At 40.8% G+C, this 15028-nt stretch overlaps 2 protein-coding genes across 2 annotated transcripts; both read right to left on the bottom strand.

Annotated features, from left to right (window-relative positions):
* Positions 1–814: 814 nt before the first annotated feature.
* pkd2l1 (polycystic kidney disease 2-like 1) lies at positions 815–7215 on the bottom strand. Its single transcript, XM_030071131.1, has 15 exons — positions 6936–7215; positions 6208–6321; positions 4773–4900; positions 4369–4622; positions 3575–3799; positions 3269–3497; positions 2975–3145; positions 2680–2861; positions 2479–2599; positions 2285–2383; positions 2075–2196; positions 1871–1988; positions 1601–1734; positions 1255–1390; positions 815–934 (listed from the first exon to the last, which is right to left on the bottom strand). The coding sequence occupies exons 1-15, from the start codon at positions 7213–7215 to the stop codon at positions 815–817; spliced, it is 2433 nt and encodes an 810-aa protein (XP_029926991.1).
* A 3565-nt stretch (positions 7216–10780) lies between these two features.
* atoh7 (atonal bHLH transcription factor 7) lies at positions 10781–11212 on the bottom strand. Its single transcript, XM_030070945.1, has one exon. The coding sequence runs from the start codon at positions 11210–11212 to the stop codon at positions 10781–10783; it is 432 nt and encodes a 143-aa protein (XP_029926805.1).
* Between the last annotated feature and the right edge of the window lie 3816 nt (positions 11213–15028).

Raw genomic sequence — 15028 nt, 5'->3', positions numbered from 1 at the left:
GCAGACAAAAATCAGTTTTATATTTCGAATGATGTGCAAATGTGTCGTCCCAGTTTTTAATGAGGGTTTGTGGACAGAATCGTCCATTAATAGATTTCCTCTGTTGCTGCAGATGTGGGAGAAGGAGGCAACAATGAAAAATGCATTTAAAAATGTGCAAAAAAAAAAAAAAAAAAAAAATCATGGGGTCGATAGCTTTTGAGCAGCATTACTCAGAGTGCAGCAGCTGAACAGAAATACTCAACTAAAGCTAACCTCACCTGCACATTGATTTAAAAACATTTATTTAGCCAGAGGTGAGGTGGCACAAGTACTTTGCTAATATTTGAATATATTGCACAGGTTTATAATCTACTGTTGTTGAAAGACCTGAAAAATTACAGCAACCCTAATTCACAATATGATAATGCCAGCACATTAATATGCATAATTCAGGTTTTATCTACAATATACACTGCAGTCACCTCTATTTTAGATGTTAAGCTTCAAACCATTTGTTATCTGAGCTCAAGCACGGTCACCTAATGATGGAGGAGTTGCCTGGTGCTTGACGACAGCAGTATAAACACGTTGCTGTGAGTCATGAGTGACTGTAAGCTAAGAGATTTACGTCATACATTCAACAGATTTTTGTCAGTGATGCGACCGCTTTGCTTGTGGCTTTAAACTAGAAGCTGGCTCTTCTCATCAAGACAAACACAACTGGAAAGTGATAAAGCACCAAATGCCGTTTGGTGTGTGTGAACTGTTCATCCTCACGCGTCCTGTTATCATCATCGTCGTCGTTGTGAAGACCACCTGTGGGTCTCTTGGATCACAAGTGGCAGTCTAATGCGGAGATGCTCGGAGTGGCTGGTCTCAGTGACGACATGTCAGCTTTCATCCCTCGGTCCAGGCTGAGCAACACTCTCCCATCTGCACCAGGTTTATCATTCTGCATGGAGGGATATTGGGGAAAAAGAAGAAAAAAGAAAATGAAAGACAGGCACAGAACATGTTGGAATGCCAAAGTATAACCACACTAGTATCTGACCTTCACTAAAACACAAAATGGAGCAAAAAACAGCTGCTGATGCCTAGAAATACTACATTTGTAGATTTTTTTCTACTATATAAAACTACTCTTGAACACATCCATAGCTGTGTTAAAGGAATACTCCAACATTTTGGGCAAAACTCTTTATTTCAGGAAAAGGATATTTTGCCAAAAGTGTTGGAGTATTCCTTTAAAGAGTAGTTGATTTCCATACTCACGTCATCACCGGTCACAGACGGTTTCCCTGTTGTTTCCTTCCCTTTAGTTTTCTCGTGCAGCTTCGCCATGATCAGCTCCATCCTGGACGTAATCGCTGCCACAGAGTTTTCAAGTTGGAGAACCTGCCTGGTCAGTCTGGCATGCAGAGAAAAGTCATTCAGATTGTATTTAGCCACATGACTTTGCAGTTTGGTGTTTAATCTGGTGGCAAATGTCATATTTATGGGCACGGACATGACATTCACACCTTTATAGTGTTAAACTTGAATGAAGTGTGAAGGTCTTTACTCTCATTTAAGGGGTGTTATTGTGGGTCAAGAACTTTAATGTGAATCCTCTTCTCACCTTTGAAACTCTTCTTGCTCCACCGTGGCTTTACTGGGATTGTTTTTCTGCTCATTGGAAGTCACAGGAGTCTCCTCCAGAAAACCTTTGCCATAATTTATTCCAAGATTGTTGAGTTCAGCACTCAGAGCATCCTGAGGAGAAGGGTTTTGTAAACTTATTTCAAAACTACTATGAATTCACCTTCGTAGACGTTTATTTTTTTGATTGTCAACCAGAGAATAGTTGTCAGTGTGAACGCTATATAAAAAGGTAATCTGGTCCACAAACCCTCTTCTCCTCCAGCTCGATTTTCATCCTCTCTTGTTCTTCTCGGTCTAGAATTTGGTTCCCATCGCGGTCAAAATGGGAGAAAGCTGCAGAAATTTCATGATCGGCGTGCCCCATCCTGGAAGATCATCAGATGGATGAGGGTGAGGTGTCATAGTTCAACACCTGATGCCGGTACAAGCTCTTTTTTATTGTGTGACTTACTCTTTGAGGGTCTCTCTGAAGTCCTTGAACTCGATTTCTCCAGATCCAGAGCGTAGGGCTTTCTGAACATCTGATATCTTCTCCTTTTTCAGTTTTAACTTTGTAAATGTCTTCATGTAGCTCTAAAGTGAAATAAAAGAACATGTTGTGGAGTGTTAACATAATTATAATATCCCAGTTCTTTTTTTATAACAATGTCAAGGCTGTTACCTGTTTGATGATGTCAGTAATCTGCAGCTCGTCCTTCTGTGATGAGAGTTCCTCCTTCACCTCAGAATATGTGTCATTTATGATGGCCAAAAACATATTCTAGGGGACAAATCCGTGAAAAAAGAGACTTTTAATTGGGATCTTTTTTGTAGTTTTTAAATCAGTCGTGTCTTTTGTTCCACAACATGTCTTACCAGTAGAACAAAGAAGACAAAGAACACATAGGTGACAAAGTAGATCGGCCCCAGGACTCTGTTAGCTCGTTCGATGGCATCGTAATCAAAGTCTCCAAGAATAATCCTGAACTGTGTGAAGCTACAAGAAGGAAAAAGGAAAATATTAGTTGATGCTCTGTTGTCGTGTCTAAGCCTTCGCTGCCATTCTACATCACTTACATGCACTTGGCGAAGGTGCTGAAGGATTCGACCTCCATTCCAAAGAGCAGATATCCGAGCTGAGCGTAGGCAAAGAACACGATGAAGAACATTATGGCGAATCCCATGATGTCTTTAGCACATCGGCCCAAAGTGGAGGACAGCTGAGTCATGGTCTTATTGAAACTGATGTACTTGAAAACCTGCAGGCACAAAATGGAGAACAATTAAACAGCCAGAGACAATGCTCTCAGTTACAGACAAGACACTTCTGAATCACATGAAACGTTGGGAGTTCAAGATGTCGGTGCTTTACCTTTATCCAAGCGAAGAACAAGTTCACTGCATTCATGTTGTTGTATTGTGTTTGCCAGAATGCAAGAAATTCAAAGTCTGCATAGATATTGGGCTGCTGGAGCAGTTTTCCAAGTAATTTGTCCACTTTGATGGTACGGAAAATGTTGAAAATAATTGCAATGATGGCAAGCTGGGAAGGAGAACAACGATACTTGACTGAGACCAATCACGATTGAAGAAAAGGACATGTGCTTGAATAATGACCAGCATCATCTCTGTGAAAAATGCAAGGACTTCTGTAAATGAATCTCACCAGTATGACAACAATGTCCAGTATGTTCCAGATGCTCTTGAAGTAGGAGAACTTGTGTATTCGCAGCTCGAGAATCTCCTCCACGATGTAGTAGAGGATGAATAAACAGAAGACCATCTCGCAGGCGAGGATGAAGTAATCCCAGTAGGTGATGTAGCGAATCAGTTTAACTGTTCTTATCTGGTAGGAAGGGATTGCTCCGCCACTTGCTGGGAATTCAACCAGCAACCTACAAGAAAAGGTCAACCACTTTGGTCAACCAACATGGGATTTCCCATAGTTTTAAAATGATATTTCTCTCCTTACCTGATGACACAGAACATGTTGATGTTGGCGTTGTAGGTGGAGAAGTCGATGAAGACCGCTCTGGTTCCTCGGTCCAGCCACAGGTTGTTCATCAACTCCGTCAGTATGGCGGCGCTGTCCTCCTTGATCTGACTCAGGTCCTGGTAGTATCCCGCTCCACTGTACGTCGTTAACAAGCCCCAGTGAGCCGAGCCCTTTATCTCCTTTTCTGATTGGTAAGTCCAGCTGGAGAAGCAAAGAAATCAAAGCGCACATCAACAATAGTCGTGTAAAACTGAACCTTTGAATTCACGATACACCGTAGAGCTCTCACCAGTGACGGTTGGACCTCCTGAGAGTTACCTGACCATGAGTGTTCATTATGTTTTGAATTCAGAGGTTAAAAGTGCGCTGTTACAAACACATCCACACACTTAGCTGATGAATTTATGAATATACAGAAAGTATTTTTATCTTAGGGTTAGGGTTAGGGTGTAAGTAGACTTTCTCCCTCAAATGAATGAATTCTGAATGAAAAAATTATATTTTTGCAAATAGGACAAAATACAGAGAACATTAGAAATGGTAATAGTTTTTTTCTCCTTAATGTACAAAACAAACTGAACCAAAACCAAAATTGCAACCCAGAAACCAGAGTACAAACTGAACCGTGGGTTTATTGAACCGTTACACTCCTACTCAACTACTAAAAAAGAAAAAAAAATACATTTTGTTTTTCTTTAATTTTTGTCCAAGAGCATATCCAGGAGGAGAACATGCATTTTAGACATGAATAGAAAATGAGTGATGCTCACGCAGTGCCGTTGATGAGGCCAAAGGCAAAGTCGTCCTCCTTCTTCTCGTTGTAGACATCGAAACATCCGGTTATTTCGTCCTGGAAGTCGCTGTGGACCTTGCAGGAGTTGTTCTTGATCTTGATCTGCCTCATCCTGGGGACGCCCAGCAGCATGTTCTCATAGTAGATGAAGGACTTGTCTCCGCTGTCCAGAGACTGGTTATTGTACCACTTCGTCCAGTACAGGCCGTCCAGCAGTGGGCCCTGGACGTACTTTTGAGGTAAAGAGTAAAGAAATGTATGTGTCATGGTTAATCAATTCCACAATCTACAGTACATTTGTCTTCAAGTTATCACCCAGCCTTTTGATATTTGTTGATTTGACACAGATCATGGTGATTGGTGAATATGGAGGCAACTCACAATCCAGAAGTCGGCCATGGTGCTAATGGACTGAAACCTAACCCCGTGGTCACCGGCTGTGTTCACAAATAGGTCCGTCATGGCTTTGGTGTAATAGTAGGTGCTTGAGCTGGTCATGCCATATGTCACTGAAAGACAACATCATCACATTGTTATGCCCCGTCACTGCCGCTTGGTATCAGGCTTTGCTCAGGCTCAGCTCTAAACATCGCCCCATTCAAAGGTCCAAGATAAGGAAGATCAGAGGCAGGCACGCAAAGCCTCATTCAAGACTTGTTCTGTGGCCGTGTTTATGTCGCAGCAGTCAAACAGACCCAGATTAGAGGCGGTAATTTGTTTGAAGAGGAGACCATACTGGCCTGACGCAATTAGCCTCCTCAAACAATGTAAATCCAACCCAGCCAAAGCAACAATGGCTAAGGCCGATGCTCTTATCAGTGAAAGGCAAGAGAGCTGTCCCTTTCACTCCTACTGTTTGGCTGGACAATGCCTTGTATCCAGAAGGGATGGGGTGGGCATGCACCGGGCACTAAAGCAAAGGGAAGCAGCTGATGACAAATCGTCTCTCCAAACAGGCGAATACAGTAACATCCTTCCAAAATATACATGGTTAGCACTTCAAATAAGTGTTTCTTTCCTAAATATACATGCAAATATCCCAAAAGAGGCATCTGTAAGTACACAATTACAGGCACAAAAAACAAAAATACACAATACACCTCACTGAAAATACTTAGCAATGTAATTTATTGTGCATGAAACTGAAATTCACCTCCAAATTGCCTTTATCCACGTATTCAAGTATTTTCAACAGTTTGGCACAGTATCATGTCATGGTGTGATTCATGTATGGTATACATCCATGCACTGATTCACTTTTGCATAAAGAGCATTAATATATACTGTTTATGGTTTATTTTATCCTACTTAGATGCCAGATGAGTGGAGGTTGCTACACATGACAATACAGAGAGTGCCAGAAAGTGACATAAGCACAGGAAGCTATGTAAGTAAATGAGTAAATTTAGTAAACTTTTCTTGACTTTATACATAGTTTTCCCAATAAAGTAAGTTTCCACTCATGTGATACTGCATGCAACTTAAATGTCAATATTTATTTGCAAATACTGTTTGGCCCAGAGATGCTTAAGGTGTTTTGTATCTTGTAATATAACACCATCCCTCCAAACTCAAATCTCATAACCACAAACACACACACATTCATTAGTGCACTTTTATCGCCTTTGTCTGTGTATGCGCAGCAATTAATCACATTAATCATCTATATTATCACTGAGATACTATTTAAACAATTTAATAGCTCTGACAGTAAGTGGACGTTTCAAATGGTTAGTGTGCACACTGTAAGTTACAGACCCTCGTAGTGCAAACATTTATAGTTTTCAAGTTTAGATGGTGTTGAAAGTTGACTTACGGAGGCATATGTCCACCAGGAAGACCACGTAGACCAGTAACTCACGCAGCGTGGTCCGCACAAACAGTTCCCTGTTGTCTGAAGTGTTTTCAGTCAGCGTTGTGCCCCACAGCCCTGTTGGAAATATTGTAAAAGATTACTTCCCTAAATATGACATGAACATGCTCGGTATTTCTTGGTGTTTTACTGAGAAGTCTGTATTTGACATGATATTATCACGTGTATTATTTCAGTATTTCATTTTTGAAATATCACGGCTGTCGTCAGTACCGGTATATCACAACACTCCTAGACTGAACCAAGACCAAAGGAAGACTCCACTGAAATAAATATATTTGTCAAGATCTAAATTATGCATAATCCATATTCACAGAACTGGTCATATGACCCATACTTTTTAAAGGGAGGGGTGTGAGTGTTTGGCTTTCACAGAGATACAATTCAAGTCATTCAAGTCATTCAAGTCTCTCAAGTCATTCATTTGTGATTTATTTATCCAAGGCACTACTTAAAGAAATAAATGTGCAATAATGTAAGGCCATCTTTTTTTCTTTTAAATGAGAAAAACATAATTTATTCTAAAATAAAAAGCATAATAACAGTGATTCGGACCGAGGTGAGAGCAGCTCATGTTTGTTTCTTAAACCAGTTTATAGTTGGTGAATAGTTACACCCCTAATTAAAAGAAATGGTAAAACGCTGTAACATGTGTGAAAGAGGGTTCCTACCTTTGATGAAGGAGCAGCAGCCTCCACGTTTCTTCACCATGCTGCGGTTCAGGGGCTCTGGCTCCTCTGGGAAAGGACTCGGGGTGTCCAGCTTGCACATGCCGTCGCTGGGACCCTGGAAGAGGGGCTGGGGGTTGTAGATGGTGCTGACGGCCCGGGGCAGCGGTGGAGGGGTGCCACAGTAACCCTGGTTCACCCAGGCCCCGTTCCCCACGCTCTCCAGCTCGCACTCCACCTGCCCGGTCAGGTGGCTCTCTGCCCGGTTGTTCAGGCACTTCATGCTGCGGCTCACCTGGATTTCCTGGCGTCCAAAAGAAAAGAGTCAAGTGAAGCGGAGCAGTCTGGGCTGGTGAACACCTGCTGATGGGATGGCTATAAAGAGTTGATGACATAAGCAGCGCTGAGGGAGGAGCTGCTCATCCTCTGTTAGGTGCTGCTGTAGTCTTGAGACTGAGACCTGCTCAAATGATAATAACACAGCACATGTGTTGTGCTGACATAACATGAACTCAAGTATTACAGTCTGTGGTTTATGGGTTTGTCTTTTTAGCCTTTTATGTTCCTTTACCTGATTTGGTCTGATCTAATCCCTGTAAGCCCTGTAAAACTTCATATTCCAGCATTTAACATATTCCAGGCTCGGGAACATCTTTTAACTTTCTTTGATTACAGTGTCCACTACCATACACCCCTAATCATGGAAATGATATTATATTTAAATAGGCATTACAGAGGTTTTAATTAATCTTCAATAAATGCACAAATATTGTATTTCCCTTATTTCCTTCCTTTTCCCACCACCTCACAACGCTCCCGAAATGTAAAGGCATAAAAGAACAAGTTTCTAGCTAGTTTAAGAGACATTTCATTAATAGAGAGAGTAAAAAGTGCATATTTACAGGAGCATATACATAATCAAGGAAATAATATTGTAATAACCTTTATTCGTATAGCACTTTTGAAAACATAGTTACAAAGTGCTTTAGATAAAATAAGTGAAAAAGATAGACACCATCAAAATAAGAGCATAAAAAGTAAACATAATAAAACCAAACGTGGTACAGAGGATGCACAATGAATGCAGTAAAAATTAAAACAAGTTGTGCATTAAATACGGTAAAAATATTAGTAAAAGATGGATAAGTGACAACAGATTGCTACAAGACAGCCATCTTGAAAAAGTAAGTTTTGAAGAGTGATTTAGAAGAAGAGGCAGAATATTAGAAAAAAAAATTGGCATTACAGAATTGAGCTTAAATAAACACCACATGCACAAATATTGCATTTTATTCGCTTTGCCTCACAACCCTCCTGAAATCTAAAGGCAGAAAAGAGCTGGAGATATAAATAACTGTCCCACCTAAGTTTAAGGTACATTACACTATAATAGATCTTCATCTTTCTTTTAATTAACCAAAAAACTCTTGTGGAACGACAACATCCACGCACATTAAAAACAGCTAATAAGATTCATTTAGGGTTTGATGATGAAAGCGCTCTGTTGCTGTAAAGTTAAGTAATTCAGTAGATGTCACACATTTTAATTTTGTTTGGGACTCTCAATTGCCTCCATGCTGGGCACATTGTTGTTGCTATTGATTACCAGCTCGTCCAATAAAGCTCCCCCGCTGAGCAAATCAATTGATTGCATGTCGGCTATATTTTCTATCGCCAACTGTTTACGGCTTGCAACTGAATTAATGAAGAGCATAATTGCAGCGAGTCTCTGATGGTCGCCTCCTCATTAGCATTACGCACTTTTGACTCTGCCCTCCATTCATTTCTGACATGCCAACTGTCAAAAAGCATTTATTAGGTATGCAAACATTCAGCATTTGAATCATTACGGCCATCTGTACCGGTGTTTGCCACCTTGTGTGTGTAGGCCCGGGCTCTGCACATCTTTTCACACTTATACTTCAATGTTCTTGATTAATTCAATTAAGAAATTAACGAAAAAACATGTTATATTCTCCAAAATCCTTGTGTTTATTATTATTATGATTTTTTTAAAGCTCTGTGCATTAATACACAGAGTGGCAGACATTTGGATGTTGATCTGAAAGTAGCTCCAAATGTTACCCACCTAATCAAATTAATTGCAGGCTAATAAGATGTATATAGATGGGAACAATGTAATTAACACACTGATGAAGATGTCTTATACTTAATGCAGATAGAGTTTGGGTCCAACCATGGATACTCATGCTTCAGTGGCTGTGAACAGAGCGATTACACACAGCCATTACCCCACAATGGAGTTTAATTTCTGCTCCTCCATGGAAGCCGGGGCCTGATCTGGCACACAGGCGCTTCCTAATCTGCTGTGGCTTGTGCCACGATGGCAGCCTTTTCAAATTTGTAACGATCACTTCTCCGTGGATGATGCTTTGCCATTTAAAGTCGTAACAATGAACAGTTGTGTCTCATATGGCATTTCTGCTTTTGGAAATCTCACTATTACAATGGAAAATCCAACAATAGAGTTTCATTCTGATAGATAATACATAGATAAATCCATCACTGATTTGGTACAACTAACCACTAGTAGACTATTTTTCCCTAGAGAGAACACAGCTTGATGATTGTAACCAGGTTAGTCTCCAAAAGAAGTCCGTTTTATGTGTTTATATTTTGGTCCCGGGTTGACGTAACAGTGTGTCTTATCTCCTCATGCAGGAGCTCAGGACAAAAGGCTGATTTATTCCCCCCGGGCTGCAGAGCGAGGCAGAGCGGCGGACGTGACCTGCCATCACTCCCGCTGAGAACCTGACACACACGCAAAACAAAGGGATGTGCTGTAAATTACTTGTTCTCCTCCAAAAATTCTTGTTTCGGTATCATGTAAAGGAGACCAGTGAGGCTATGAGGGTTGGAAGTGCAGGTGGTTTCTAATGAGGAGAACAAGTGGCTCCTTGGATTTATTCAAGGCTGTTGTGTCTTCAAATTTCATGAAATGTAAGCAATCTGGATATTCACCATTAAATCTGGCCAGTATAAATCTTGAAAATGTGTAAGAGGGATATTTTTTGTGAGATTTATCCCTGCCAGGAGTCTTTCAATGTGAAGTTTGAATCCAGAGTTTTATGAGAAAGGAGTGAACAATACATTTCATTGTTTTCCTCCAGCTCATAAAAAAGAAATCACATAGGGTAAATAAATAAAAGTGAAAATAAAATCCTTCTCCACAGCATGATCTTCACCTACATATTTTGGATTATACTCAGTGGAGAAGGAAAGTTTACTAAAGACAACCAAGACAAACGTTTCTCATAAAAAATAGTTTTTATTTTACATCAAAAACTATAATTAAACAAAATAGAAGTCTGCTTGCGCACAATACTGTCATTCAAGTCTACATCTCAAGACTAGAAAACATTATTTACACCTCCACAAAATATAGACTGTTGCTTATTGACTGGGACTATGAGGCTATTTTGAGGGACCACAAAGATTTACTCAGCATCCACTGGAAATTGCACACAATTTTAGGGGCCATATCAAAATAATTGATACGAGAACATTATTGCCTATATTTTTAGTACAATCTAATGGTCACACTAGTCCCACTACTCTTCTTTCACTCAACCGGTTGCTACACCTCGAACAAAAGCTGTTCAACATTGGCTGGGTTTACAAGCAAAAACAAGTAAACAAAAGATTTGAAGTTGAAATAGAAACCTTCATGATTGTCATACAAAGACTGGCAATGAATAAATAAATAAAGGCAATACAGATGTATTTACTTACTCCCTAACTGGAGGAAAGGCCTGTATTATTATAATGCAAGCACATTTAAAAAAAAATGTCATTCAAACCCAACACCACGAGCGAACGAGAGCAGCTCATGTTTGCACCTGGTGGCCGTCAAACTGATACGAGAACGCCGAGTGGATGTACTCCTCCTCGGCGGGACAGTTGTACCTCATGAGGCAGGCGTAGTTTTCGGGCTGCACACAGTCAAACTGCAGGTCCAGCCACTGCCTGTGGGGAGCGCTGTGCCTCCTGGCGTCCGTCAGGATGCGGTTGAGGGCCATGATGTAGCTGAGGGCCATCTGCAGGGTCTCGTACTTGGACAGTTTCTTGTCCTGGCCCCACTGCGGCACCACTTTGCGCAGGCGGTCGAAGGCCGTGTTCAAACCCTGCATCCTCTTCCTCTCGCGGGCGTTGGCGGCCATCCTTCGCCGTGTGGCGGTCTCGTATTTCTCTGGGCTCTTGGAGTCTGATTCTGACGACTCGGATCCAGAGTCGGTGCAGCTGGGCCGACGGGACTTCATGCTTTTTTTGGTTGATTTTAAATCCCCTGATCTGAGAGAGACGACCAAAAAAACCCTCAGCTACGAGCAAATGGAGCTGTGAGAGACCTTCAGCTTCAGGAGTCTTCAGAGATCTGCTTTCTAGGGCAGTCTTGCAGAAGTCCTCGGTGTTGAATGTGAGATGTTTGTAAGTCCAGATCGTGGATCAGCAGAGTGTGATCAGAGTGCCAGCAGAGTCCAAGGTGCCTGTGATGTTGGAGACTCTGAGGGAGCAGCTTTTATAAGACGGGGCAGAGGAACAGGTGGCAGCAGGTGGAGTCCCTGCCCTCTCCCCCCCATCAGCAATATTGCTCATCGAGAAACACACCCATGCAGACTCATAAACACCCACACCCACTCTCTCTCTCCACACACACACACACACACACACACACAAACAAAACCTTAATGAAATTCCAATTATCTTGGGCTGGTCTCTCTGGCCGTGGCTTCACTCGGAGCCATGTGTCACAAACACCAAAAGTCTGCCATCTGGTAGCTGGTGGCACCACACGCTGCAGCGAAACACACACACTGCAGCGAAACACACACACACTGCAGCGAAACACACACTACAGCGAAACACACACTGCAGCTAAACACACACTACAGCTGATGATGCTGAGGCTCTGCGTGCTTTCAGTATAAAACTTCATCACATGAGGACAAGACGGTGAAAGTTTCCTGCTTTAGCTCTGATTCTTTCTAGAAAAATCTGTTCTTAAGATGTCTCGGTTGTCTAGGCCCTCAAATTCAGTTCAATTCAATTCAATTCAATTAATTTAATTTAAATTACTGCTTGTGTAGTTTTTTCCCATCTGTTTACCACTGTTTCCTTTTCTAGTTTTCTGTAGTTTTGTTGCTGCTAAATGTGTGTTTTATTGTGTCTTGCTATATTCAGTTTACCCTCTATACTTTTTTTAAAAAAATATTATTGTCTTATTTTTTTTACAAAAGCCCTCAAACGGGACAGGTGTTGCAAATTAAAATCCGCCACAAACACTATGATACTTTTGACAGCTGTTTGCAGTCTGTCTGTGTACACTGTATCAGTCCCTATCAAAAAACCCCCAACAAATAATAATAAATGAATTAAATCAAATAATCAAATCATTATAAAAAAAATGCATGATAATTAACTAGTGGTTAAACAATTATTTACATAATTATATATATATATATATATATATATATATATATAAGTTATTTTAATCAAATTAAATTATTTGAATTATTTGAATTTTAAATTTCATTTTAATAATTCATAATTATTTCAACCAACAAAATACAAGAAAATCTAAAAAATTATGTAATTAAAAATGGATAGTAAATATATATTGTATGTATAATACAGCTGCAGAAATTTTTTGTTTGTTTTATTTTATTTGTTTTACAGTCACACAGCTGTGCCACATTACATTACTGTAGGTGAAACAAAAAATAAATACTTTAAATATCCATTATTGATAAAATGTTTAGCCATTGTATTACCTCAGATATTATACTTGTTCCTGGCTCAATGTTTTCAAAGCACAAATAATTACAATTACTAATTAAAATAGAACTATTTTATAAGCTACATGTCATAAAATTGCTGTCATATAAAATAATATTTCATGCTTGCATCTCAGAGTCTGCATGTGTTTGAAATGGTTAAAAATGAAACTCAAATATGAATTCTTGAGGAGAAGCTGCAGAAACGTTTCATCAAGTTACATAAGCCACCAAGAAAATCACCCTTTCACTTCCCATGTCACTGGTCTCCTTATGATAATAACTATAATCTGAGATTAGCCTGAGGCAACAGAAGTGTAAGTGTGGCCTGCAACCTGAGGGATTTTTAGGGCTCATCAGCCAGTTTCACCAGGGGGGATTAGGGGCTTCAGACAATATGGGACAAGATGGCACACAGATTACTGCAGCCTCTGAGCCTCAGCGAGCAAAAGCCTACAGATAAAATAAGACTAATTTCCAAATGTGTCTTACGCCTTTGGATTAAAATCTGTCTTGAGGGATATCGGCGCTGCGCTCTGGATGAATCGCAGTATGTGGCATGCATTAGTCCTCCTTACGTACCGGGGAGCACATGTGAAATAAATAATTCATCTGTCCAGTGGTCCGAGGAAATGAGACAGACAGAATAATTTGTCTGTCTGTCCTTTCCATCTGCGCACACCGACGTCAGAAACTCAGGACGATGAGATGACACCGAGTTCCTACAACACACACACACGCGTTAACTAACTTGGGGGACATTACATAGACTTACATTCATTTTCTGGAGACCCTAATCCCAAACCCTAACCCTAACATTAATCTAATCCTAACCTTAACCACTGACTCCAAAAAGCAGCTTCTTCCAAACAGCCTTTTGTCCCCAATTGGACAAGCCATCCTCAGTTACTGGGTCTTAAGTCTGGTGGGTGTGTGTCCCTGAAGGTAGTCAAAAACAGATTGACACACACACACACACACACACACGCACTGTCTCTCTGCTGTGAAACACCCAGAAACACACAAAAATCTGGATTTATAGTTTTTAAAATACACTCAGTGTTTCAGTTAGACTTTCATGTTGACTAGCAGTTTTCAAAGTGGGGTCCTGGGCCCCCCTGCGGTCCTTTTTGGGCTTCCAGGGGGCCTTCAGCAAAACAAGGAATTGTTTGATGTCACTCTAATTTCAGTCACTGTAAATGAAAATGGTTGGACGACTATTTTAACATGTAAACAACAAACCAAAGTGTTTTTTTCATGTCAGAGCAAAGACATTTTAACCTGGGGTCCACGCACGTCAGCTTGGTGGTTTGAAAACCACCAATCTAACTGCAGAGAATAGTATTTTAATAACTGAAGTGAACTCATTTGTGTTGTTTTTTTACCCTCTGCTGTATATTTTAGTGGCATTTCTGTTTATTTATGTGACAAAAGTGCAGCTCATGTTGCTGTGAACTGGCTGAAAACTCAAAGCTTGGTGTGTAGCGGCAGGTTATGAATGATTAATCCCCACCAGAGGCCCAGAATAATGCCTGTCCCTGGTACTGGGTCATGGACACAAGCTGATGCTGTCTGGTCATTTTGGGATGGACTGGTTAGCTGTGCAATTAGGCATATAATCCCATCTACCAGTTGGTTCATTGATTACAGATTGATGTAGTTTGCCAGCTGCTGCTTGTCTTGTCTGAGGGTCTCGTCTCAGACGTCTCCCGGCCCTCACCGTGTCTTCTAGCCTTGTTTTTGTAAACCCCTCACATGATTGGCTTGTCTGAGCACCGATGGCTAAGCCGTACTCTCCGTCAAAAGCCATATGTCACAACAGAGGAGTGACCCGTCTGGGCCGATGGTGTCAAATATCATAATAAATCCAGATATGTGGAGATCTCCTTATGGGGAAGCGGAGATTAGGGCACGCAGCGTATGCTTCAGACGAGGGGAAAGTGTAAAAAAAAGATTTCCCATTGTGTGTCTGATTTGACTTGATAAATCTCATTATCATTACAGGATTATACTGATGCGAATGCTCACACTGCTCATACCGGTCATCACTGGTTCTCAAAGAAATTTTAGATGAAAGGTTTCAGGATGTTGCATGTGTTGGTGCCTTGTTAATGAAACCATCAAGGTGAAGTGTAAGAGTGTCCTTGCAGGCGTCGACAGAATCAATACATTTAATAGTCAATGCACAAAATGAGGTTGCAGCCTTAGATGACACAGACACTGAACTATTAAATGCAGAGCAAGCTGAGGTTGAACGAGGATCAATACCTCATATCACAGCAACATCTAGAAGAGGTGGAAGTG

This window comes from Myripristis murdjan, chromosome 15, assembly GCF_902150065.1.
Source record: "Myripristis murdjan chromosome 15, fMyrMur1.1, whole genome shotgun sequence".
Classification (NCBI taxonomy): domain Eukaryota; kingdom Metazoa; phylum Chordata; class Actinopteri; order Holocentriformes; family Holocentridae; genus Myripristis; species Myripristis murdjan.
This window is presented reverse-complemented; position numbering and strand designations above follow the sequence as displayed.

Excerpts from the sequence above, each read along its gene's own strand:
- atoh7 (XM_030070945.1), bottom strand. The coding sequence starts at position 11,212 with ATGAAGTCCCGTCGGCCCAGCTGCACCGACTCTGGATCCGAGTCGTCA.
- pkd2l1 (XM_030071131.1), bottom strand. The coding sequence starts at position 7,215 with ATGAAGTGCCTGAACAACCGGGCAGAGAGCCACCTGACCGGGCAGGTG. Across the intron at positions 4,901-6,207 it reads CCTGGTGGACATATGCCTCC|TGACATATGGCATGACCAGC; the intron begins GTAAGTCAACTT and ends GTTGTCTTTCAG. Across the intron at positions 935-1,254 it reads CGTCTGTGACCGGTGATGAC|AATGATAAACCTGGTGCAGA; the intron begins GTGAGTATGGAA and ends CCCTCCATGCAG.